Source organism: Microtus oregoni, unplaced genomic scaffold (genome assembly GCF_018167655.1).
Source record: "Microtus oregoni isolate MIOR12 unplaced genomic scaffold, Mior012 000074F_ref0000038, whole genome shotgun sequence".
NCBI lineage: Eukaryota > Metazoa > Chordata > Mammalia > Rodentia > Cricetidae > Microtus > Microtus oregoni.
Window position 1 is genome coordinate 2,357,567 of NW_024544004.1, and position 27,696 is coordinate 2,385,262.

Below are 27,696 nucleotides of genomic sequence, written 5' to 3' on the forward strand. Positions count from 1 at the left end.
AGGTGCAATGAGGACATAACTCAATGATTAAAAGCCAGGCTGTGCACATGGCTAAGAAACCCTTGAAAAGACACACGGAAAGCTGTAAACCTAAGCCTTGGAAGAGAGAGGCAGAAGACTCAGGATCTTTAGCTATACAGAGAGCTCAAGGCCGGCAAGGATCACATGAGACCCTGTTTTAAAACAAAGTACTTCCTCCCCATAAAAAGTACACTCAAATGAAAATATTCAACTATTAGCAGCAAGATTGCAAAAATTTTGTGAATGAAGACCATGAAATTGGTTCTTTCATTCAGTGCTAGAATTGTGTGCTAGGTGAGTACTTTATCACAGAGGTGTATTATTAGCTCTGATTGTAAATGTTTAAAGCTGAAATTTTATAGTTTGTCAACTCTATCTCAAGACTGTCTAAAAATTTATTTGGTGGTTTTTTTTTTGTTTGCTTTTCTGAGATCAGGTCTCTCTACATAAGATAACCCTGGTCGTCTTGGAACTCACTACATAGACCAGGCTAGCCTGCCTGCCTCTACTGAGAATAAAAGTGTGTATCACAATGTTCAGCTTTTTTTGAATTTCTTAAAAAGAGGTTTCAGAGAGAAGGCAGAAATCCCTTTGTAATTAAGCATGCTCAGAGCTAGGATTTCCCCATAAGGGCTTTGGTTCTTCACTGCTATAAGTAGTAGCTTGTTTGGTGTGTGTGTGTGTGTGTGTGTGTGTGTGTGTGTGTGTGTGTGTGTTTGGTGTGTGTGTGTGTGTTTGGTGTGTGTGTGTGTGTTGCTTTTGGTGCCTGAACAGTATGGCAGCCTCCCCTCAGGGAACCAATCTGGGGCCCTTGAGCTAAAGCCAGCTCTGCCTAATTCTAGCTGTGTGTGTTGCCCTCTTGTACCTACCTTATGGCATGAACAAATCTTAATACCACATTGAATAACAAAGCTTAGTTCATGCTTCCTGTCATTGTAGCATACACAGAATCCTGCTGCTTAGTGAACTTCTGTCTCCCACTTCCTTAATGCAGCACATTCTGGAGCAATGGGCAGGAGAATTCTAAGAAGAGAATCCACACCTTAGATGCTGCTTTTTCATTTCTTCACTATAACTTCTAAGCTCTTCTCTCACTCCATTCTAGAACCTAAACTTTGATGACCCTCTGAAACCCCTAAGTCATCTGTTACTTTTGTACAGGTACAAATGGTCAACCTCCAGCTTTATACAATATTAAATGCTAATGTACCTTCAATCTTGCTTGTTGCCAGTGCTATTTCCAATGGTATTCTAAATTTCTCTATCAGACTATACTGTTTTAAGTAATAAAAGTTTGATGCATCTTACAGTTTGCTGGGAGAAATCTCACCTTCCAAAAACTTAAGCTCCTTAGTTTTGTTTTTTAGTTTTGTTTTCTTACATAAACTGTACAATTCTAGTTTTGTCTGAAAAAAAAAAACCCATCGGTTAGCCAAAATGTGAGTGCCTCTTCACAATATTCACCATCTGCACATGCACAGATCTTCCCATCTAGCTTAACATTCCTTGGTCAAGCTTCAGAAAGTTACTTCTTGGATATGAGGCCCATCTGACTGTAACATCTGTCATCCCATTTATCCCCAGGGTTGATTCAGCTGATCTAGCTGGCTAGGCAGGTGTCCTGTTACTCTCTCCCTGGTCCATTCTTGTCCCTTCTTCTTCCATCCAAGCTTCATGCTTGGATAATTGAAGATAACGACTTTCCCTGATAGAGGACAAGTCTCTGCACAGGGTGTAGAGCAGCTGTGCTTCTCTGATAGAACCTTCAAATAATTTCTCAAGAGATATCCATTTCTAGAAGTGTGGGGGAGGATTTACAGGGATATTTAAAAATTCTAACAGAAAAAAACCAAACTATTGAATTTTTCTTAATAGTTGCCCTCCTGTGAAATTGTTTTCAGTTGTTCCTTAAGAGTTCTTGGGTGGAAGTATATAGTAAACTCTTGTTTCCATTTCTAAAATTTCTCACTTTCTTTCATAATCAGGACTCCCAAACAATGCTGAGAAGTGAAAATTGGAGTCGCCTTGTACTCTATCCAAAATAAAGTGTATATACTTACAAATAAATTTACTTTTTTGTATTATACCTAAATTTGTTCTCTCAAAGCATTTAATAAGAAACCTGCATACACCATGAAAACAATTAGAATATTCATGAACTAAAAATTTTTCTTAGGAATGATTGGTCATCACTGTCAGCCCAATGGCAGAGCTTATGATGACATAAACTACTTCTAATCCCCTGTCAAAGGCTCTGTCAGAAGAACCTGGGAAGGCTGTGCTGACTGGGCCCTTAGGTTCAGATTGCTCTAAAGTAAGTCACTATGAAGATTCAAAAGTCTAATCTCTAGGTTGGTACCATTAGTTAGGGAGTAGTAACAAGTCTATGGTCATGTATTGTGTGCAGATATTTTCTCTGATAAGAAATACCCCTTCTATCAAGGGAAAAAGATTTATTTATAAGATTGATGATGTAAATAAAAATAATAGACTCCTGAAATTTACAAGATTCACACGTCCCATCAAAGTTATATAAACAATTGCTGGTGAGAGCAGCCTCCTGCTGGCTAATCTGTCTGCATGTGCTTTGTAAGAACATTCTAAAACTCCAGGATGATGTTAAATGCCCCTCTGTATGTTGTGAATATGTTTTATTACCATTGGTTAATAAAAAAGCACAGGGCAAGCTTTTTTCCCGACATCTTAGGGAGGCTGCAGTGGTCGTCGCCACTCTCCGAACTTCATCATGCCGCCCAAGGATGACAAGAAGAAGAAAGATGCCGGAAAGTCGGCCAAAAAAGACAAAGACCCAGTAAATAAGTCCGGTGGCAAGGCCAAAAAGAAGAAGTGGTCCAAAGGCAAAGTTCGGGACAAGCTCAACAATCTAGTCCTGTTTGACAAGGCTACATACGACAAGCTCTGTAAGGAAGTGCCCAACTATAAACTTATTACTCCAGCCGTGGTCTCTGAGAGACTGAAGATTCGCGGTTCCTTGGCCAGGGCAGCTCTTCAGGAGCTCCTTAGTAAAGGGCTTATCAAGCTGGTTTCAAAGCACAGAGCCCAAGTAATTTACACCAGAAACACAAAGTGCCCCAGCTGCTGGTGAAGATGCATGAACAGGTTCAATTAGCTGTACTTTTGGAAAAATAAAGCTTTATTAAATCAAAAAAAAAGCACAGGGCAGAATATCTAGGCAGGAAAAGCCAAACTGAATGCACAGAGAAAGAAGATGGACAAGGGAGGCACAAGCAGCTGCCAGGGAAGCAAGATGTAAAAAGCCATGAGCCACACAGTAAAATATAAACTAAAAGAAAGTTGTAAGAGCTATTTACTAATAAGGCTGAGCTAACAGGCCACAGTATGTAATTAATATTAAGCCTCTGAGTGGTTATTTTATTTTAATTAATTAATTTATTATATATACAGTGTTCTACCTGAATGTATACTGCAAGCCAGAAGAGGGCTTCAAATATGCTATTATAAATGGTTGTGAGCCACCATGTGGGTGGTAGGAATTGAATTTAGGACCTTTGGAAGAGCAGGAAGTGCTCTTAATCTCTGCGCTATCTCTCAAGCCCCTGAGTGGTTATTTTAAAAGCAGATGCAGGGCAAGACTGAATGAGAAACCTCCAGTTAGTCGTTATACCAGCAATTGAGTTTTTGAGAGTCATCACCACACTGAGGTAGTTTTTTATGTGATACAGTTACTGTTCATTCATCTGTGTGTCTGTAAATGATCTCTTGTCCATACACCTGAAGGAACCCCAATAAACTAACTGGTTCACTAAGCCAGGCTTGAGTTTCTGTCACTGTCAGTGCCTATCTTGGGTGAACAGATACTTGTTCATATCTCCCCAGGAAAAATCACACCACAAGCATAAAAAAAAAACATCAGGTCTGGGGTTTCCACATCCTTGAAAGTAAGAACCAATACTACCACTACATTCATCTGAATGCCAAAATACTATATCAAAGTCTCATCAATTATACCACAATCAGTTATTTCTTCACTTAGCTAACAACTGCTTGAACCATTTCTTGTATGAAAGCACAGCAACCTAACATTCTCTGAAGTTCATCATGTTCTAGGGACAGGCCACCACCAAAGTCACAGCTCCACTTGGCACTGACAACTGAGGAATTTTTAATGATTTGGCAGAGAAAGAACACCTACACAGAAATCAATTGGTCTTTTTGCTCTACCTGGTTTCAGGTTTTAAAAATCTAAATTGGTTTCGGCAAGTTTCTTTACTGAGTGTACAGAAACAAAACACCAGCAAACCATCAGACTCTTCAATGAAAATGTATTTAACATTAAACAGAATGTGCACATCATGCAAATGAGGCATCACATGATCACAGTGTGCTGTGAGGTACAATGGAGCTCAATGAGATGGATGCGTAGCAAAATAAAGCTTTAATAAAAATGCCCAGGCCGGGCGGTGGTGGCGCACGCCTTTAATCCCAGCACTAGGGAGGCAGAGGGAGGTGGATCTCTGTGAGTTCGAGGCCAGCCTGGTCTACAAGAGCTAGTTCCAGGACAGGAACCAAAAGCTACGGAGAAACCCTGTCTCAAAAATCAAAAAAAAAAAGAAAAGAAAAGAAAAGAAAAGAAAAGAAAAGAAAAATGCCCGGTTATATTTTTAGATGTCAAGCCATGCTATCATCTGTGTGCTTGTCATAAAAGATATATCTCCTTTGATATATTCATCAAGGTCAAGGGCACATTTTTAGTGGTATGCATTTTATTTAGACTATATCACATAAACATACATAGCTTCTGAGACTAATACATTCTTAAACTGTACCAGCTTTAAAAGTACAGAACAAGATCACTACTGAGATTTGTTTATATCTCTTGGTTGTAAATCTCAAAATTACAGATCTTTTCAAAAGGCTTAAGGTAAAGTCAAAACAAAAAGTTCCAAAGAAAAGGTCATTTTAATAGTAAAGCTACATTTCACCACAAGAAATGCAAATTTTAAATATAGCATTATATGGCATAAAATGTATGGAGTGATACATTCTAGTGTCATTTTTCCACGTTCAGACTTTTTAACGTTAAAGTCTATTAAAGTGACATACTGGGACCAACTTGAGGCCCCTTTTCAAAGCACTGTGACTTTTTTTATTACAGTTAAGCAAACATAGGAGCGAACAAAAAGAATCTCCCAAGATCCAATATAAAAACAATAGCAAAACCATAAAAACAACCACCTGCAGGAGACGTGATTCATTCAACTGAAAAGTCATTCAATGGTTTGGAGTGACAATTTGAAGATTTTAAAGGCATGATATGAAAAGGTCCTTGCTATCTTATGTTGCCCATGTATGCATAAGGGGAAAGAAATAATTTCCACTATTTAATTATTTATTCAACCGAACTTACTTAATGTCCAAACAAGTAATATGGGATAATGTTCTGCAGGTGATGAAGCTTAATAATAACAATAAATTAACAGAAACCTGAAAGGGAGAGAAAATGGCTAGATTTCTCCCCCACTAAAAAAATACAGGAATATAAGCAGCCCAGGTCAAGTACATGTTTAACTAGAGTGTGGATAAATAGAAGATTTTTATAGGAAGAGACATCTAAATGTCTATGTGCTCCAACTCTGGGAATGCAAGTGTCCTAAAGTGAGGTTCCCAGCCAGCATCACGCAGGATATGATATCAGAGAAGGACAAGGAAATGCTTTAGCAGCAGCTGAAGCTCATAAATAGGATCATAAAATGAAACTTTGCTAAAGCCCAACAAGGCAAAAATCTCAAGGTTTCTACCAAGAGAGGCCAGTGTTTGCCAAACAACCTAGGAATACAGTTACATTCTTGATCTAGTAATTTGGAATCCAGCGGTTAAAGGCGAAAGAAGCTTCTTCAGGTGGCTAGCAGCTCAGATTTAATACCGACAGCTTCATGGGTGATCCAAACACCACCTGTGTCAATTCAAAAGCAAAACCAGGTAAGACCAAGGCAGAAACCAGTATCTTGCACTCTAGTTCTTCCTTGGCTAATACAGTATTTCTCAAGAAAAATAGAGTAGCAGTTTTTACAGAATCATTCTTTTAGTAGGGTCAAATGTTCCTCATATGGGACTTCTTTAAAATTGGCAGATGTTTTGAGATTTTCTGCCCTTGAGCGAAGAACAGTTCTCCAATGAGGAAGTAGGAGTAGTGCACAGTTTCAGGAAGGATGAAAGAATGGGATGCTCCAAGCCACCAAGATTGTCCTTGCATACAAACCATGAAGTGTTTAATATCTCAAGCACTGTGGCAATAAACCACCATTGGTTTAGAAGGATTTGGGCACTAGTCTAAAGTTGGATAGTGAGGTAAGTGAATTGAATGGAAGTTAATTAAATCAAGGTATACTAACAACAAAAGAAACCTCTTAATGAATACTAAGTCATGCAACTGTCAAGGAGACAGAATGCTCAGGTAAATTTGCATTTTCAGTGTTCAAGAAAGCAGCCACTCTTGCAGAAGTTCAAGATCATTCTAGTCTACATAAGTTCAAGGTCAACCTAGTCTATGTGAGATCCTCTCTCAAAATATTAAAAGTGGCTTGTTTTGTATTTCCTCTCCTGTGTCAAAGGACTCCAGGGACTCTGCAGAAAACTGACTGAAGGAGTCTCGAGAGCCCACTGTCTATACTATAGATTCTACAGGCAAGGACTGAGGTCAGGTGGAAATAAGTACACAAAATACAACTTTGTAGTCTTCCCGTTCTATTACTGTATTTGGATATAAAAATTACACTAAATCAGGTTAGGAATCAAATTTCTATTAGAAGAATACAGAACCATAAAAAAAGTGATGGAATTATAAGAGCCTAAAACCCTTTTTAAGAGTGTCCAATGACAGGAGGACTGAGAAGAAAGCTCAGTAGGAAAAGTGCTCGCTGTGAAGGCATCAGTATGAGTACAGATTCCCCAGCACACACATAGAAGATGTACGTGGCCACAGGTACTGGTAATCACAGTGTAGGGTGGGGGTGGGATTGCTGCAGCTCATTGTTCAGATAACCTAGCCAAAAAAGTTAGCTCCAGGTTTAGTGACAGACCCTGTCTCAAAGGAATATGGTGAAGAGCACTTGTGCACACACAAGCAGACACCATACACAAAAAAACCCGAAAAATTAATATAAAATGGCAGGAGCAATAGAAATTACTAACTTCTCCAAGGATTTGATTATAGACCCTAACTATGTTTGCACTGTTCAAAAATAAGTCCCAGGGGCTGGAGAGATGGCTCAGTGATTAAGAGTGCTTACTGTTCTTGCACAGGACCTGAATTTGATTCCCAGTACTTATGTCAGGAGGTTTACAACTGCCTGTAACTCCAGATCCAGGGGACATGTGATGCCTCTGACCTCCAGGGCCTTCACTCCTGTGTGTATCACACACACTTAAAATATTTTTTAAAAGTCCTAAAGTGAGTTCGAGACCAGCCTGGTCTACAAGAGCTAGTTCCAGGACAGGCTCCAAAACCACAGAGAAACCCTGTCTCGAACCACCCCCCCCAAAAAAAAAGTCCTAAAGTGAAATAAATCAAATGTAAAATATAAGTGTACACAAGTGTATAGTGCATATAACTGATAAAGACTCTCAACAAGAGAGTGACCAGTGTTGTTCAGTAGTAGAATATGAGCTTAGCATGTAAAACACAGCATGGAGAGGGGTAAAGGGAGAGAATAAGAAACTCCAGAGGCCAAAATGATAGAAACTGAGAAATCAGAAAAGAGTGAGCATCAGAGTGCCAGTGAGAACAAAAGCACTTTGGCAACAAACAAGCTCAGTGGTGGGGGAAAACCTTTCCTCTCTCACTTAAGTTAGGATCCAAAAACAGATGTCTGGTTGGGAAGGATCCAGAATAGATCAATAGAACAGCTGACCATTTAATTCATCAGTCTGTATGAGTGTTTATAGGTAGAGAATGGGATGTCATGGAAGAAAACTAATAGGAGAAGTTCTCTTTGGAAGAATTACCCTCAGTATTCTCTCCTGGCCTCTGAAAAAGATGCTACCTGAAATAGATTGGCCATCAAACGTTCTCAACCTTTCTACCCAAAACTCCAAACAAAGAGGACAACGTGAGTAGGATACTACATTAGGGACTCACATATAAAGGAATTACTTAGACTCTTTCTCCTTCTGTGTGTGCTGCAATAAATATTCATTTATTTTCAATTTTTTATTTGTTATTTTCAAATAAAATTAGTTGTTCAAGAGGCTGGGTGGTATTTATTCAATCTTTACAAATCTCAGTTGGGGAATTATATATTTAGAGTATCATTAAAAGGCTATACCTTTCATTAAAAGAATGCTGTCTTTGTCAACAGAAGGTGTTCATAGTAGTTTCTTGCCCAGGACTGTTAAATCCTTCGATGAGGTTTTTGTTACAGTCATCAAGGCTGAGATTTTCACTGGATTTCTTGGGGAACGTAGGCGGGCCAGTGAAATCTAAGATATCTTGAAGTGCCCGGGCATTACCAGTTCCATTTTGGTCCAGAGACATTCCAGGAATCATTTCACTCACTGGTGAAAATTCTGGGATGAATATAAGCTCTTCTTTGGAAACAGGACTAGAAGAGATGAGGGAAACATAGAATGAGAGACAGAGAGGAGAGAAAACATGAGAATAAAACATGATGTGTTAATGTACTTTGTCCTTTTTGTGTGGTTTTGCTATACTGCTGTTATGGAAAAGATGAGGTAAGAAAACAACAACTGAGTTCACATCTGGTAAGCGGGTAGACACAAAATCCTTGTAGATGAGAACAAGGGAAGCAGGCAGGCAGGGCAGTGAAGAAGAGTGAACTCAGTGTCTGAGGGTTGAAAGGAAAAAACCTACAGGCACCACCACATTATTACAGAGAAGCAATGCCCTCCCGGAGCTTTTAGGCTGGGACATTCCAAGAGTAAGTAAAGACTAAAAGTTCGAAGTGAGCTGAAAAGGGCCCTAATTTGCCCTGGGGTCTCCTGGTGCTGCCCTTACAGCAGTATTGTCTATGGTGAGCTGCTTTTTTCTGTCCTTGGCCTCAGTTTCCTCCCCCTGTAAAGTGGGAAGAAGAATTTTTTTTCTTCCTCCTACTACTCTTTTGAGATGTGAAATAACTATGCTGAGAATAGTTGATGCCGGGCCACATGAAGTGAAGTAAGTATGTGCTTAGTTAAGGTTGGAGAATGGGAACATGGAACGCACTGTAACCCTGGGCAACTACAGACCCAATCTGAACCACTGCCTTTCTAAAACCAGGCTTCCAATCCACCCGGACTTATCTAAATGTACCCAGCTGAGGCTAGCTTTTTCTTCCTTTCCCTAGAGATAAGAGGCGTTTCACTGTTGCTGTCTGCCATAGGATATGCAAAGGAACATATCCAGGTCCAGAAGACTAGTAGGCTAGGAATGAAGGGCCTGTCCCAGAAGACTCTTAACCTCTAGAATAAGGCTGATGCCAGTCTCTTCTTCCTTCATGAGACCTTAGGGAAGAAACTAGAAAACCCAGTCGATTTGTAGAAGCTCAAAGGATCTACTGCCCTCACACCTGAGCCACGGTAAGGCACAGTAACTGACCTAAGATCTTTGAGTATCTGTGCAAGCTGCCTTATTAAGTAGAAACATCTGGCCCCACCCACACCTTTCCACACAATTCCCTTCATTTCAACTCAAGAACACAGAGAAAATTTGGACATGGGTGCACATACCTACAATACCATTACTTAGGAGAATTAAAAGTTCAAGGTCAGTGTGAAGCACACAGTGATTTTTGAGGCCAGCCTGAGCTACATGAAACTCTGTCTCAAAAAAGCCAACTACAACCACCATCAACAACAATAAAGAGAATGCCACCATAAGCTTACATGTGGTTTCAGTAGATGTCTCTCTCTAAAAATTCAGTGTATGAAGCCCATTCACTTTTATGAATCCTAGCCAGTGGTACCATGTCTTCCTCCCCTCAACACAAAAAATCCCAAAACATAAAATAAAGCACACTTGGCTCAATATGGGTGTGTTAACAGTTATGATTACCTCTATTTTTCTTTCCTGGGAGCAGAGTGGCATCAGTCAGGGGAAGGCTGTGTTGGGGATATGGGAATATCCAGTAGAGGGTTGGTGGGGAGCCCCACTATCAGTCTATACAGAATTTTCTCTGCTGGTGACTTTGTAGACACAGGAGACCCCGTTGGTGGTTGGGCTATACCTCCTTTACTTGCAGGTGCACCTACTTCCCAGCTTCAGAGTGCTGCATAGTCAAAGATTCACAGCTGCTTCCTTTACTTTCGACAATTTCTTTTAACTAACAGGAGCCATTATGGTCACAGTTACTCCTGCATCATCCAACATGCAGTGCCTTGTCCACACTGAATGACTAATATATATTACCAAATATAGCGATAAAAAATGATGCCCTGGGGCTGGAGAGATGGCTCAGAGGTTAAGAGCACTGACTGCTCTTCCAGAGGTCCTGAGTTCAATTCCCAGCAACCACATGGTGGCTCACAGCCATCTGTAATGAGATCTGGTGCTCTCTTCTGGCCAGCAAGCATACAGACAGACAGAATACTGTATATATAATAAATAAATACATTTAAAAAAATGATGCCCAGGTGGAAAACCAACCTTTAGATTTCCCGGGAGATTGAGAACACATCTTGCTTAGTGCCTTCCCTCCCTCTACAGTCTTTCTCCAGTAAATGACAAGCCATGAAAACCCATCTTCCGTTCTGCTTCTAGGATGCCAAACTCAAGACACTTATATTACACCAGTGACACCTTTTCTATACCAACAAAACCTCCTTTCGAGGAGATTTCATTATGGATGGGGAAGATGAATGAAGAGATAAAATAAGAAAAGGTGTATTGTAAACAAACAACTAAAAGAAATGAAAAAGGTGGGAAAAGATGGAGCAACTGGCAGTAAATGGCAAAGAGATAAAATTTAAATGCAAAATAAATAACATACCTCACATCCATAGATTGAACTTCTTCAGTTGAATCATCCAGACTGTTGGATTTCCCATCAAGGCCCTCCAGATGAACAGGTGCCCCAACTGGTTTAAGACCATTGGAGAAAATGTCTTGGGGAAAGGTTTCTGGAGCAGCATGCTCTGAGTCATTTACTTCCTGACAGGTGTTCAATCCACTGATTTCTGATCAAGAACACAAGTCTTCAGATGAATCAAAACTTTCAAATTTGATAAAGTAGTAAGAAACACATAACCAGGCAATTATTTTCATCCTTTCACCAGTAATACAATGGGGTCTTTTTGTTTGTTTAGTGGAAAGAACTGCCAATAACTCCATGCAATCAGCTTCACAAAGGAGAAGAAAATATGATCAAACTATCAGTGTCTACAGGGCCTCAGTTTAAGAGATAAGCCAGTTCTTAGTAATACCTGATTGTAGCACAAATAATAAAAACTCAGCGATAGATAGTGGGGCTCAACCTGAAGGTCAGATGAACAAAGCAGCCAGTCACTGGCCTCTTACCTCTACCTCAGTCTGAAATGGTAATCCTGCCTCCAGGAATTCTCAGAATGAGACCAAACTGAGAGCTGTCTTCTCCTGTCTTATATACTTCTCTAGTGGTTGAATTAAAGGCGTGCACCAATACCACCCAGTTTTTTTGGTAAACTAGTGTGACTACTGGGATTAAAGGTGTGTGTCACCACTGCCTGGTATGTATGGCTGACCAATGAGGCTGTTTCACTCTCTGACCTTCAGACAAGCTTTATCTCTTAAAATACAAACGAAATATCACTACACCTGATGTATAGTCAAGGTCCCTGGAAAGCATCCTGGGCCATGCATCAGTTATTAGAGCAGGTGAGAAAGGCAGTGGTTTCCCAAATGGAGTCAACAGTCCTTATGCTGGAAAGATGTCTCAGGAGGCAAAACGGCCAGCAGCCACACTGCCTTGGGACCTAGCTGCACTCCCCTGAACCCCAGCCCCAGCAGTAATGTTCACTAGTCCTCCTCACCTAAAGGACCCAGACACCAGACCTCACACTCACCTATTTTGTTGGGGACAACTGGTCTTGTCTTATTTTCCACATCTACCACAGGCTGAATCTCTACTTTGGGGTCTTCCTTCTAGAAACAAACAGAAGGGGATGACTACAAAAGAATGGGGAAGGGAGAAAAAAAAAGAAAAAGTATCCAATAAAAAATAACTATAAAAGGAAATAAAAGTTTTTAAAAACTCAATGGCAATGACTGGAGAAGAAATTAGGAAGGCACTAAAGGTTGAAATATTGACACTATAAAGAAAAACACTTTTTTAAAGCACCAGGGAGTATTCAGAACCCTTCTGGGACATAGCAGGAAGTGATTCTTTGATGCTCTGTGTTTTTATTAATTATTATGTCACTTTTCTCTTCAAACTACTGTGTCTTTCCTTGTGTCACTATCCCACTGCTCTGAGGGAATCTTTTACTTTCTTCATCTCTGAAATTTCTCTTTCCTTTCAGGTCTCAGTTCCGTCCTGAGCCTTGTCTTGAACAGAAGAGGATAAGTCTATTTTTTCTAGACATTTGTCTCAAACCTTCAACATCACTAAATGTATTCTGCTCTTCTTCACTCACGACATAATGGTTATCTGAATTCCCACCTTCACTTCTAGAGACGCATCACTCTTCCTTGTTCTCTTCATGATTTCATCTATTCTCTGTGTGTGGAATGTGTAAGAGAATAAAAAAATGTAAGAATAAATTAAATTAAGTAAGAATAAAGTTTTTTAAAAGCTGGCTCCATATGCAATTCATATTTCTTGAAAACATGTAAAAGATTAATGTCAGCAGATGAAAAGTACCAGAGAAAGGTTTCCATTGGTTCTGCAGAAGTCTTCCACTGCTACAAACAAGGTCAAAGGAGTACACAAATACAGATCTAGAACTAACATACAGTTTGTATACCAGCTTTCTCCTCCTTAAATGTCATTCAAGAGGACTGCTATAGAAAGCAAAGTTGAATAGTAGTTCAGGATGGGTCACAGATCTCTTAGCTCCTAGACCTACAGCAATACAAAGCCCACACTGGGCCCAGGATACCACAAAAACAGTCCTTCATAATCAGTCTCCTTAAATCCAACTTTATATGTAAGTAGATTGTTTAAAAGGAATAAATATTTCAACTGAAAGACAAAACTGTTATATTAGATTCAGAAAGCAAGTCCTGACTATATGTTATTTACAAAGGATGCTCACAAAAACAAACAGGTTAAAAGAAAAATATGGAAAAAGATTTACCATCAAGACATTAATCATAAAAAGCCTGTCTGGGTGGTGGTGGCGCACTCCTTTAATCCCAGCACTCAGGAGGCAGAGGCAGGCGGATCTCTGTGAGTTTGAGGCCAGCCTGGTCTACAAGAGCTAGTTCCAGGACAGACTCCAAAGCTGCAGAGAAACCCTGTCTCGAGAAACTAAACAAATAAAAATAAAAATAAAAAGGCTGCCAAAGGAGACTTTAAGAAATAGTATTAGAGCTAACACTGGGAATGTTGGCACATGCCTTCAGTCCCAACACTCCACTCAGGAGGCAGAAACAAGCAGATCTCTGAGTTCAAGGCTAGCCTGATCTACAGGGTAAGTTCCAGGACAGCCAGTACTACAAAGAAACATCATCTTCAAAAGCAAACAAACAAACAAAAAATGAACTAAAAAGGGAATTTCATTAAAAAAATCTGTCGATTCAAAAAAAATGTAATTATCTGATATGTATTCAAGTAACAAGGCTTTAACATACACTGTGTGTGTGTAACAAAACTGACAGAAATGAAAGGCAAGATAGAAAAATTCGAAATCACAAAAAGAGATCTATTGTTTTCAGGGCTAAGGGTTGAATAAATGAGCTTATATGTGATAAATAATCTTACCATTGGGTTACATCTCCAGCCCACCAGTGGAGCTTTATGATCACTCCTTTCTCAGTAACCAATAGAACATGATGACAAAGAACATAATAAAGATATAGACTGGATTCACTTTCTGTTCCTTAAGTCTTCCTGATCCCTCAACTCTTACCTTCTTCCTCTCCAGTCGTTCCTGCTCAATCTGCAGCATGATCTGTTCTCTTTCTAAACGCATCTGTTTAACAGCCTCCTGTGCCTTTGCTTCTGCTGTTTCCTTCTGAAAGAAACAAATAAACCAAGAAATAGTTCTCACATATGGTGAAGGCCTCTGTGTTTGTGAGCAGGCCAGGAAATATGCACATAGGTAGACAATTTCAGAAGTTAATTCCCCCAAGGAGCAGTATTCCACACTAAGGAATAGTTTTGATAAGGTTTTGATAAGTGAATTGTCTAGTTTCCTTACTCCTCAGGAAGAAAATCCTAAGTCATGAGCTTTAGCCTCAGAGATCCCAAAGGCACTCAGCCACATTCATCAGTGTACTTATACTGACTTCATTCCCATTCCAGATTCATGGGATTTTTCTCCCAGATAAACCAGTGGCACCCAAATTCTTATTCCAATGTCTACCTCTACAAGAGAAATCCAAGCTCACATGGCACACATTAATAACTTCACTTTATTCCATATAAGTTATATTTAATAACCAGCACATGGAATTTATATAAAAACTTCAAGTTAAACCGGGCAGTGGTGGCGCACGCCTTTAATCACAGCACTCGGGAGGCAGAGGCAGGAGGATCTCTGTGAGTTCGAGGCCAGCCTGGTCTACAAGAGCTAGTGTCAGGACATGATGGAGGAAGGTCATTGGCTAATAAAGGCACTGCCCTGGCCCATTTTATTGGTTAGAGGATAGGTGGGAGGAGAAAACAGGACAGAACACTGGGAGGAAGAGGAAGTGAGGTCAGAGACTTGACAGCTCTCCTCTAGGGAGCAGACTCCTGAGAGAGACGCCATGCCCCGCTCCCGGCATGAAGCTCCGACCCAGGATGGACTAGGCTAGAATCTTCCCGGTAAGACCGGTGCTCACCGATTATTAGAGATGGGTTGATCGGGATATCAGAATTAGCCAGTAAGGGCTAGGGCAGAAGGGCCAAGCAGTGATTAAATGAATACAGTGTCCGTGTAATTATTTCGGGGCATAAGCTAGCCGCCAAGCAGGCAGCCGGGGTGCTGTGGATGCAGCCCCGCTGCCCTTACTACTTCATATGGCGCCCACGTGGACAACTGCTTCCACATAAAGCCTGAGACAGCTTGGGAAGTAATTCTAGAACAAAATGAAAGCATTGTGCCTGGTTTCTTGGTAGCAGCATTTTCTCAGTTCTACTCTGCTTACTAGAGGCAAGCAAGCGCCTCATCTAAGAGAGGCTTCCTGACTCAGCTTTAGCTGCAAAGCCTGCAGCTCATTAAGAGGTCCTGCCACGAAACACTTAAACGGTGTTGACGAAAAGCTGAACGCATGCTTTTCGGTTTTCAGCCTTAGCAGGAAAAAAGCTGCGCCATTTAAAAATGCTGGCTTTCTGGGCTGTCCTGCCAGGGCAAACTCTGACCGTTTGAGGCAGGAGGGCCGGCTACCAAGAGAGGACGTGAGTGTTGTCTGTTGTAGCTCACTTGCTGGCAGGGACCTTGAAATGCCACACAGTTGTTGCAGTAAACATGGCTACAGCCTGTATATCCGCCATGAGGCTGGAAAGCTAAGGAATGGACTGGATCTAGCTGGCAAAGCCACGCCTTTAATCCTACCCATATTGCTCAGTAATTTAAAGGCTCGTGTGGTCAGAAAAAGAGAGATATACAGTAAAGAGAGATTCAAAGACAAAGAAAATTTCTGAATGGTTTAAAGTGTGTTAAAAATATAGGCAGACTAAAAGTTGAAGTTCTTAAAGTAAAAAACAAAAAAAGAAAGAGAGTTGTTGTGTGTGGTAGCACACGCCTTTAATCCCAGTGCCTAGAAGGCAGAGGCAAACAGACCTCTGTGAGTTCAAGGTGTAGTAGCTTACACCTTTAATCCTGAATGCCTGGGAGGCAGAGACGGGCGGATCTCTGAGAGTTCAAAGCCTGGTTTACAGAGTTACTTCAGGTCAAAGATACAGAGAACCTGTCTCAAAAAGCAAAAAGTTAAAAGTAAAAATAAACGAAATAGAGGTTAAAACAAAGCTGCACAAAGATGGAAAATACACAGAGAATCTTGATACTGTATGCTATTATGCTCTCTTTGAATTGTTTGAATGCTGAGGAAGAAGCAACAGCTGCTAAAAGATATTTATTGATAAATGCTGCTGAACTAATCCGACATAGATATTTTGATGCCTTAACTTTGAAATTTGGATCTAAGGACATGATGCTTTGGAAAGGAGTTTCTTATTTTGTTTTCACAGAGGATGAGACGCTGTTCATTTCTTCTATTCCGATTTGGTATGATGGACCACGCCCTCCTGAAGGGTTGCAGTGAACATCTTCAGAAAATTGCTTCGCTCAACTGCCAACTGAGATGAAACTAGCACACAGGTTATACCATGAAAGACCTAATTAACGACGCCCCCATTCAGCAGGAAGCAGTTTGGAGAGAAAAAACTGCGCCCATGTTCCCAAATATGGTTTATAAACGTCCTTTTACATTTAAAGGGGGATATGATATAGATATGAATAATTTGCATTAGTATAGATTTTGCTTTATTGATAGAGATTTAAGGTCAATTTTGTTATATGTATAAGTGTTTCTGATTTTGATTAAGGTATTGTGATTGTGTAGTTCATTTAAATATGTACTGTATAATTAAGAAATATAGGTTGTTAATGGATAATCATCGATAATAGTAAAGCTTGTAAATATGTTAGATTTTCTAGATATATAGAGATATATTTTAGATAGACATTCTTCATGTCTTTCAAAGATTACAGAATAGGACATTTAATGTTTTAATAACTTAGGGTTTTTCATGACAATGAGACACTCTGCTCCTGGCAGCACCAATGTACTTCAAGAGGAAGATGGGCATCGAAGAGGCTCGTTATGGAGTTTTGATAGCCATTTGGGCAAGAAACTGCTCTTGCCTGGACTATTGCATAAACTGGACACAGAGAACCCACAGAGAGAGGACTACTGAACTTGCCTAAGGTGAGATGATCTTTCGGGGTTCCTGATTCATGAAAGAGTCTGCGAGACATTCTGCAGGACACAACAGATAGTGACTGAACTGACTTTGAATTTTCCTGCTTTATGGAAATGTCTGCTGGATACCATGGGCCTGAAGGCTGAAGATGGATGCCCCAACGGTACAAAAGAACTTTGGGTGACTGTCCAGGCAGCGAGATATCTTTGTCATTTCTAGAGTTTGAAGTTTCTTAGTTCTTGTTTACTTAGGTAATATTATATCTTTCTGGTGTCTTTGATGGAGTTAAGAATAGTTAGTTATAGTTATAGTTTTCCTTAATTATGATAAAGATTATTGTAACTTTTACTTGATAACTGTTTTGTTATATGTATTTTTGCTATGTTAAAGTTAAAGCCTTTTTTTTGTTTAAACCGAAAAAGGGGAAATGATGGAGGAAGGTCATTGGCTAATAAAGGCACTGCCCTGGCCCATTTTATTGGTTAGAGGATAGGTGGGAGGAGAAAACAGGACAGAACACTGGGAGGAAGAGGAAGTGAGGTCAGAGACTTGACAGCTCTCCTCTAGGGAGCAGACTCCTGAGAGAGACGCCATGCCCCGCTCCCGGCATGAAGCTCCGACCCAGGATGGACTAGGCTAGAATCTTCCCGGTAAGACCGGTGCTCACCGATTATTAGAGATGGGTTGATCGGGATATCAGAATTAGCCAGTAAGGGCTAGGGCAGAAGGGCCAAGCAGTGATTAAATGAATACAGTGTCCGTGTAATTATTTCGGGGCATAAGCTAGCCGCCAAGCAGGCAGCCGGGGTGCTGTGGATGCAGCCCCGCTGCCCTTACTACTTCAAGGACAGGAACCAAAAAACTATGGAGAAACCCTGTCTCGAAAAATAAAACAAAAAAACAAAAAAAAAACTTCAAGTTATTATTATGAGTCATTCACACTGAACAAATTTTGCCCAATATTAACTAAGACCATTGAAAAACAAGTCTGAGACTTCAGACTGTACCTGCTTTTCAATGATGGCTTTTTCTTGTTTTTCCTTTTCTTGTTTCTCTTTTGACAACAGCTCCTCCTCAGCCTTCTGTTTTGCCTTCTCTCCTGCCTTTCTTTTCTCTTCTTCCTGTTGCTTCTTTTCTTCTTCTTGCTTACGGGCTTCTTCTAGGCGTAGCCTTTCCTCTTCTGCCTTTCTTTTCAATTCCTATTTTTCCAGCCTTTTGAGAAAAAAAGCACTGTTAGAGGATGACACACTCCAAAGGCAAACTGCTAAAAGACCATGTGCTGACCATAGCAGGTAAAGCTCAACATGTTCATACACATACATGGGAGAGAGAGAGAGAGAGAGAGAGAGAGAGAGAGAGACACGGAGACAGAGAAAGTGAACAAGAGTGCGAGAGGCTGAAAGTGTTATAATAACACCCTTATGGTCCTAAATCTCCTTAAACCTCATTATCACAGAAAACATACATTCCTTCCCACACACCTACCCACCTCTGCTTATCCTTTTCCGTGCATCCACGGAAATCTCATTCTCATACCGAAAAGATTCCCTCTTACATACACTTCACTTCCCTTGAAAGTAGTTTTATTTTTTTTCTTATAAGAGAAAACATTTAATTGGGGCTGGCTTACAGTTTCAGAGGTTTATTCCATTATTATCTTGGTGGGGAGCATGGTGGTGTGCAGGCAGACACAGTGCTGCCTACATCTTCAGAAGGCAACAGAAAATCAGCTGAGATGCTGGGTGGTAGACTAAGCATAGGAAATCTCAAAGCCCACCCCACAGTGACACATTTCCACCAGCAAAGCCACACCTCCATGAAAGTAGTTATAAAAGTAGCATAAAAAGACTGCCTTCTCATATGAAACTATTTCACAATTTTCAAGTATGAACCTCCCAATTTCATCCTTTTATACCAGCCTTCTAGCATAGGCCACCCAAGCCCACATTTGTCATTGTCACTAAACTACCTCTAGGCTCTAGTTTCTCTTCATACAGTAGAAATCTTTTCTTTTACTAATCTCGAGTTCACCAAACCTGTGAGCAGTTCTGTCATCCTCTTGATCCTTGTTATCATACCCATCCAATCCCAGGACTTCTTCCCTACCAAGCAGAAAGTGTTACCATTCAGTAGTTAATGGATATCTCTTGTCATTGGCCACTGGTGCGAGTCTTCATATAATGGCCTCCATCTCTCATTCTTTAACACTTCAAACCCTCTTGAGTCATAATTTGCCCACACCAGTGATGAGCTGGGCCTTTAATTGTTTAGTCTTGTGAATGAATATGTGAGTTCCACTGTTCACTATTCCTATGTGTTTTAAGTTTTCATTGAAAAAGTTTCATCTTTGCTATCAATCTTTGATCTGATCTTAGCTCATCCTTCTACGTCTTTGGTGACCTTCCCTAGTGAGAACTGTACAAACAACTTCTACCCTCTTCTCTGCCTCAGGATCTCCCCCATGCCTCTAGTCCCCACCTGAGCATTCCTATGATGACACAGAGGCCACTCTGTTTCCCAATTCCCAGGCTGGGTAGTCCTTAGTCCTCATGCCATTCCCTGTCTTCCTGGACTAGCTAGAGAAAGGCACAAAGCTGATCAATCTTGTGTTCCTTAGCCTCAGCTGATATGTTTTTAGTCTCATCCCTTGGATTCTATATGGACAATTACTTTTTGTCAACCTTTACCATCATTCTACTTGACAGAATTACCACTACTTTACAGAGAAAATTGGGGCCATTTCATCTTGCTTCTTAAATTTCACTCATTCACTGTATTATGACTGAGAATGTTCCCTGTTTGTTCTGATTAATATGGAAAGGACATAAATGCTACTACCACTTGTGCAGTTAATTCCATCCCCTCCCCATTGCTCTTACTTCTTTTGCTAGTTCCCATTCCTTCCTATGCCAGTTTTACCCTTCTACATACAACTTTGCATGGGCTGCAAAATACTCAGGTCTCAGGCAACCCAATTCACCCTCTTAAATTCTCTCCCATCTGCCTTCTGCTTATGGCTACCTTCTTATCTATTTCAAGATGCTTCCTGTCTTTATACCCATCTTCTTAATAATTTATCTCCAAAAATATGTTCATTGCCTAAATATCAAGACAAATATAGTCTAAACCTGTATGTATGTCTTGCAACAGTCTGACAACACTAAATTTCCTTCGAGGCCCTCTTTACAGACTCTAGCCACTTGAGTGTTGCTGTCCTATCTCCCTCCACCTCTGTGTTACCTTGCTGCTACACTTGGAAGGCCAGCACCTGCCCTAGCTTGTACCCAAACCACCTGCCACCTAGAAACTTAGGTAGCCAGAAGTCAGGTATGAATAGCATTGTAGACCTCTGCCTGCAAATTCAGGCCTGTACTCTCATTTGGACAATGACTTCAGGTTGGCTGTGTGGCCTGGTCATGAGAAGCCTTACTCAAGTATTTTTTGATATGGGCTCCTAGCCATTGTTTCAGTTTTGACATGGAATGTATTCTGTAATCCCAGGAAGCTCTCCTGTTTGCTAGTCTCTACAAATGTCTTTCCCAGATTGCATCTAGGGTATCGGGTTTCTTGTCCCAACTCCAAGAATCTCATTGTTTATCTTGGGCTATCCCCAAGTCCAGAGGCTAGGATTGCTAAGCGGGCATCTGAGAAAGCTCTGATATCACAACCATCTGGAACTAGACAAGCTTTTTTGCTCTCTTAGGGCCTAGTAGCCAAAACACCTAGTAAGCCCTTTCTTCAAAGGGAGTCTCCCAGATCCATGATTTGGACAGTGTTTCCCTCAACAGCTGGTGACAATAACTGGACTTTTCAGAGTTTAGTGCAAGTATCTTTATTTTTTTTGCTACATTCTCTCAACTGGTAATCACAATGCTGCAACTTTAACTATTGAAACTACTCAAAACAGATGTCAGGATGATCCTATTCCAAGAGATGTCCACTGTGTTCCAGCCCCAGGCTGTCTGGTACTTTCCTTTCTCACCTCGCATGTGGCACTATCAAAGCTTCACATTCTGACAAGAGAGAGGAAAACTGATTTGGGATTAAGTGTATTAATCTCAGATTCATCTAGGTCACAGGCTTCTATTTTATTTCCAACTATCTGTGTGTTCTGCAGGCATCTAGGTTTATCTTCTATCAGGTGGTTACTTTTTAGCTTTTCAGACTGATTCTTTTTTGCCTTTCCATGGTTTCTTATTGGGTATATCATCATCTTAAATACCATCCCCTCCAAATCTGTCTCTTTCTTTTTACTTGTGTGAGTCTGTATACACCCTTTTCTTTTGCCTTCATCATGAAATTTCAGCCCGTGAGTCCACTAAACCCACTGTTGTCACTGATGTCATTTTAGTTGAGCTTCTTCCACTTCACTGAGCACCAACCAACAGTGATCCATGACTGTACTCTGGCCTTTTAAACTATTAACTAGAAAACGGAGACAGCCTGTGAACAAATGAGGCTATGTTAGTCAGCTGGAAGCTAAGCTCAAAGAGGAAAGAAATCAGCTCCCTCCCCAATACAGGACCAGAAAGGCCACAGAAGTGAGTTGACCTGCATCTTGAGAAAGAAAGACATATCATGTGACAAGGAGCATGAGTTCATGTGGAGACAAAGCACAAGCCAGGCTTTTGTGGTATGGAGCTGCATACTAGAGTACATGAGGAGGGATGCAGGCTTGCCTAGAGAGAGAGAAGGCAGAGGAGCAAGGAATGGCCAGTTCAGGGAAGAATTGTTGGTAGGTTTGGATAAATCCTGTAATCAAGACTTACTAGCAAGAAGCCAGGCAGGGGACAGGCAGTGGTGGCGCACACCTTTAATCCCAGCACTCAGGAGGCAAAGGCAGGTGGATCTCTGTGAGTTCGAGGCCAGCATGATCTACAAGAGCTAGTTCCAGGACAAGCACCAAAAACTACAGAGAAACCCTGTCTCAAAAATAAAATAAAAAAGACTCATTAGCAAGGACAACCATAATTTATTTAAGAAAAGTCACTCTGGAAACAGTGTGGACAGTGGACAAACTCTGGGAGGTCTGGAGCACTCAGTTAAGATTCCACAAACAGCCAGTGCATGCCTTTAATCCCAGCACTTGGGAGGCAGAGGTAGGCAGATCTCTGTGAATTCAAGGCCAGCCTGGTCTACAAAGCGAGTTTAAGGACAGCCAGTTACACAGAGAAACCCTGTCTCGAAAAAACAAACAAACAAACAAAAGATTCCACATATACAGTCTAGCTGACCTATCTGGTGTGGGAGGAGCATAGTGGAGAATAGAGATGCTAAGATGAGTGCCAATGAAGACTTAAATAACAACTGATGTAATGTGAAGGATAATGGAAATGGAGAAAGCAGCTCTGAGATGTCTAACTTTGGAACAACATGGAGTACATGAAATGAACAAGAACTCTGAGTGATGTATACTAATTTATGCCTTCAAGATGCTGAATTTGAGGTAAATATGGGACACAATTATATATATATATATATATATATATATATATATATATATATATGTTTTGACCAAAGACAAAAGCTAGTTAACAGAACTTTCTTTTTTTTTATTTATTTGTTTATTATGTATACAATATTCTGTATTGTGTGTGTGTCTGCCGGCCAGAAGAGGGCACCAGACATCATTACAGATGGTTGTGAGCCACGATATGGTTGCTGGGAGTTGAACTCAGGACCTTTGGAAGAGTAGGCAATGCTCTTAACCACTGAGCCATCGCTCCAGCCCCGTTAACAGAACTTTCTGAGAAGGAAATAATTTATAGAATTATGTATTTATTCTTTAACCTTCCTTAAGACCCAGTAATACCACTGTTGGGTATATATCCAAAGGATGCTCAATCATGCCACAAGGACATGTGCTCAACTATGTTCATAGCAGCATTGTTTGTCATAGCCAGAGCAGAGAAACAACCTAAATGGCCCTCAATCGAAGAATGGATAAGGAAAATGTGGTAAATTTACACAATGGAGTACTACACAGCAGAAAAAAAGTAACGACAGCTTGAATTTTGCAGGAAAATGGATGGAGCTAGAAAACAACATTTTGAGTGAGGTAACCCAGACACAGAAAGATAATTATCACATGTATTTAAACATAAAGCTAAGAAAACCAGCCTACAAACCACAATCCCAGAGAACCTAGACAACAATGAGGACCCTAAGAGAGACATACATAGATCTAATAGACATGGGAAGTAGAAAAAGACAAGATCTCCTGTGTAAATTGGGAGCATGGGGACCTTGGGGGAGGATTGAAGGGGGGAGGGGAGAGGCAGGGAGGGAAGCAGAGAAAAATGTAGAGCTCAATAAAAATCAATAAAATTAAAAAAAAAGAATTATGTGTTTATTCTGGTAACTACTAGCCACATGTGGCTATAAACAATGATATGTGTCTATCAAGGCTAAAGAATTGAATTTTCTTCAATTTACAGTTACATATACATAAGCACTATGGTATAGACAATGCAGCTTTAGATTAAATTCAGGGCTTAGGCACAGATTCAGGAATCTTCGCTGTGTTCCAGAAAGTACAGAAGATTTATAAAACAAAGCTACAGTTAGCTTCAAAAATAGGTGATAAATGCAAGGTAAATAGAAAATGAAGTCAGAAAGAGAGATGAGAACAAGTTCACTTAACACATTGCTGCATGAACTGTCAGCCATAAATATTTTGAAGCCAGGGAAAATGTGTATAAATATGTATATATAAATAAGTGTATTCAGGGAGGACTTCTCAGGCAAAAGGCTGATTAAGAAATCTAAAATGGTTGAAAGATACTTAAGGAAATGCTCAACATCCTTAGCCATCAAAGAAATACAAATCAAAACAACTCTGAGATTCCATCTTACAACTGTAAGAATGGCCAAGATCAGGGCTAGAGAGATGGCTCAGAGGTTAAGAGCACTGACTGCTCTTCCAAAGGTCCTGAGTTCAATACCCAGCAACCACACAGTGGCTCCCAACCATCTGTAATGAGATCTGGGGCCTCTTCTGGTGCTACAAGCAGAATACTGTATACATAATAAATAAATAAACAAATATTTTTTTTAAAAAAAAAGAATGGCCAAGATCAAAAACACTGATGACAACTTATGCTGGAGAGGTTATGGGGTAAAGGGAACACTCCTGCATTACTGGTGGGAATGCAAGCTGGCACAGCCCCTTTGATATCAGTATGGCGATTTCTTGGAAAACTAGGAAATAACCTTTCCTAAGACACAGCAATGCCACTTTTGGGTATATAGCCAAAGGATGCTCAATCATACCACTATGCTCATAGCAGCATTATTTGTCATAGCCAGAATCTGGAAACAGCCTAAATGCCCCTCGACTGAAGAATGGATAAGGAAAATGTGGTCCGTTTATACAATGGAGTACTGTACAGCAGAGAAAAATAACAACATCTTAAATTTTGCAGGAAAATGGATGGAGCTAGAAAACATTGAGTGAGGTAACCCAGACACACACAAAAATAATTATCACATGTACTCATTCATAAGTGGTTTTTAAACATGTAGCAAAGAAAACCAGCCTACATTTCACAATCCCAAAGAACCCAGACAACAAAGAGGACCTTAAGACAGACATACATGGATCTAATTTACATGGGAAGTAGAAAAAGTCAAGATCTTCTGAGTAAACTGGGAGCATGGGAACTATGGCAGAGGGGAGAAGGGGAGGGGAGAAGAAGGAGGGGAATGGAGAAAAATATATAGCTAAATTTTTTATAAATTTTTTTAAAAAGCTGATCAAGGAATAAGGGCTTGGAGTCCAGGTAATATCTAAGGGGATTTAACAGGTAAGATACAGGAAGACAAGAAAAGCAAGGACAAGTTCCACAGAGCCAAAGGAAACCAAACATCAAATTAAGAATCTGGTAATGAAAGAATGGAGAGTGTGTGGAAGTGTGAATAGTGTGAGTTGCAAAAATAAAGACAGGAAGGTAACCAAGTCTCTCTGCAGCTGAACTGCTAAGGAAATGAGAGAGAACAAAGTAGCTAAGAAGGTAAACAACTTTCCTTTTTTTTCTTTAAAGTAAACAGCAACAATCATATCACTCACCTGTTCTGGGGATGTTGTATTCCTGTGGCTACCTTTACCAAGCCTGTCATTTGAAATCCCATGATTACATTACCTTTCCCTTCACATAACTTCCAGCCCACCCAAACCAGCCTGAATATACCATCCAACAATAACAAAACATGTAGAAGACTGGAATAAGAAAATAAGCAGAGATGTTCAGAATTTGAAGAAGGTACCCCTCTCAACTGTAAAAAAAAATAGATCAACAAACATTTAATCAGAAACCACATACCAGGCAGTGGAGGCATATACCTTTAATCCCAGCACTCGGGAGGGAGAGGGAGAGGCAAGTGGATCTCAAGAGTTGAAGGCCAGCCTGGTCTATAGAGTGAATTTCAGGACAGCTAGGGCTACACAGAAAAACCCTGTCTTGAAAATAAAAGAAAGAAAAGAAAAGGGGAACTATCAACAAGATGATGGGACAGACCTAGCTGGCTTCCCAGTGGAGACCTTAACCTCTCTGAGGAGTAGATGAGGGTGGAGTGAGGGGAAGGGGAGAGGCGGGGAAGGGGGAGAGGGGAGAGAGCGAGGAAGAAGGGGGAACTGGGACTGGTATAATCAATTAAACAAATAAAATAAATAATTTTTTAAAAAGGGAGAAAAAAGAAACCACAAAGATTTTAAAGGTTACTAAAGAATGTCTTATTTGTTACCTTAAATTCAGTGCTAGTCTTCAAGTGCTATAGCACTATTTCCTGTCTCATTCCTTACATGGTACCAGATTGTACTCTGTGATCATCCCAACAATATCTTTTCTCCTTGTAGTGATAAAATTGACCTTGTCCTTTAACTATGTTTCTTTTCTGAACATAAAGATCATAAAAAGCAGAACTGCCTGTATCACATCAAAGTACTATTGCCACAGTGGCTTTCAAACATTGATGAATTGCTAAGGTAGAATGAGACAGGGCCAGCACATTTTCACAATGTTCCCTGAACACTTCTGATAGATTCCCTCCAACATCTAGAGACTACTGCAATGACATCCCTTGTCTTTCTCCAGGAGAGGATTTCCACATACTTCATTGTCATGGGCTAGGGGGTTGACTCTTCTCTCGAGCTTCTTATCTATGGGACTCTGACCTACTTACTCTCTTTCCTCCTTGATTTTAGAGCATGAGTTAGGATCGTCTGGGAAATAGAGTCAAAATCTCTATATCCAGAATCTTTTGTTTATCCAGGGAGACTCAATCTATCACCAAAGTTCAAACTCTCCTCATAGCTCTACTAGAGTTGCCTATATAATTGTCTCTATATCTAAGAAAGGAAAGGAAGGTACCTGTAACATTTAGATCCTGCTAATGTGAGTTTCTAGGTTCTCAAAAAAGAGCAAAGTTCTGCCACTGTTAATGACATATAGCTTCTGTGAAATGCATGCAATCTAGATTCCTATACTACTGTCCAGGTTTTGGCAACACAAAAATTGTAAAAAGAAAGGCAAGCCAATCTTTCCAACCCCACCTTTACATCAGATCACACAAGCCTGAGTTCCTGTATACCTCTCTTGTTCTTCCTTCACGAACCGTTCTTGCTCTTGTTCCTTCTGTAACCGAGCCTGACGTCTCTTTTCAGCTAGAATTTTTGTAGCCTCCTCTGCATCAGTGGTGCCTGCTGTGGGTTTTCCTGAGGCAGTAAGACATTTAGTAGTAAAAAAAAATCAGGGGAAATGAATACAAAATGAATACAATGAGCCCACTCACATAGAAGTGGACACATAACTATTAACTCAGTGTAGTGATGGCAAACACTGCAACACAGTTACAATTAGTCACTAGGCCGAAGAAGCTGTGACCCTTGGTTTTTTTTTTGACAAAAGTTACCTTTAATTTACAATGTAATAAAGGTTACAGGTAAAAAGCCCTATTACACAAATGTACAAATCTGTACAAAGCTCATACAATGGTTCCTACCTGGTCTCCTGTTAGCCAAGTCTAGCCTGGAGCTCTGAATAACCAGAATGCTACACTGGGAGGGGGTTCGGGGAAACCTCCAAACCAAGAGCTGGGCACTATCCTCCTGATACCAACCTGGTCCTTGCAAAGTACAGTCTTTTCCTGTTCATCGTGAGCCATCCTATCTAGTCATATTCTTAAGAAACTGCCTCATAGCACACACAAAAGTTGATGCCACAGGAGGGCAGCACAGGAACTAAATGCCAACTAGCAAGTGGAGTGTTCCGAGTGGACAAGGAAAATAGATCAAGTCCAACAATACCGTAAAAACCCATAAATCTGTGCCCATGACACTGGCCACAGACAAAGGGAACTCAATGGTCTCATTCCAGCAGAAAGGACCGAGGAGAAAGGCCTAACTACTGGACCTCAAAACCATGGACTTACACCTTACTTTAATAAAATGAAGAATGCCAACCAACCTGGGATCCATGACAATCATTTTGCTACCTGGGACTCACAAGGGAAATGAATTTAAATGAGACTACCGCCTCCTCCATAGCTCTGGATTCCACCTGGACTGTGTGACTTCACATGAAAATGGCCCTGGGAAGTGGAGGGAGAACACCAGGGCAGTCTGCTTAGTGCCTGGGGAGCCTTTCTCCACACTTCT

The 27,696-nt window shown here is 40.5% G+C and overlaps 2 protein-coding genes across 2 annotated transcripts in view; one reads left to right on the forward strand and one right to left on the reverse strand.

Annotated features, from left to right (window-relative positions):
* Nucleotides 1-2,713: 2,713 nt before the first annotated feature.
* LOC121441352 (40S ribosomal protein S25-like) lies at nt 2,714-3,127 on the forward strand. The gene has a single exon (XM_041642482.1). It carries the CDS (start codon nt 2,768-2,770, stop codon nt 3,125-3,127), a length of 360 nt encoding a protein of 119 aa, XP_041498416.1. The 5' UTR covers nt 2,714-2,767.
* A 2,722-nt stretch (nt 3,128-5,849) lies between these two features.
* The window catches only part of LOC121441353 (MAP7 domain-containing protein 2-like), a 78,758-nt gene continuing 56,911 nt past the window's right edge, over nt 5,850-27,696 (reverse strand). The window contains 8 exon segments of the mRNA XM_041642483.1: nt 5,850-5,956; nt 8,328-8,603; nt 10,986-11,172; nt 12,037-12,115; nt 12,633-12,689; nt 14,044-14,148; nt 18,050-18,254; nt 26,631-26,754. Of these exon segments, the coding sequence (XP_041498417.1) occupies nt 8,354-8,603; nt 10,986-11,172; nt 12,037-12,115; nt 12,633-12,689; nt 14,044-14,148; nt 18,050-18,254; nt 26,631-26,754 (1,007 nt within the window). The 3' untranslated portion in view covers nt 5,850-5,956; nt 8,328-8,353.

Coding starts and splice junctions, on each gene's coding strand:
- LOC121441352 (XM_041642482.1), top strand. CDS start 2,768: ATGCCGCCCAAGGATGACAAGAAGAAGAAAGATGCCGGAAAGTCGGCC.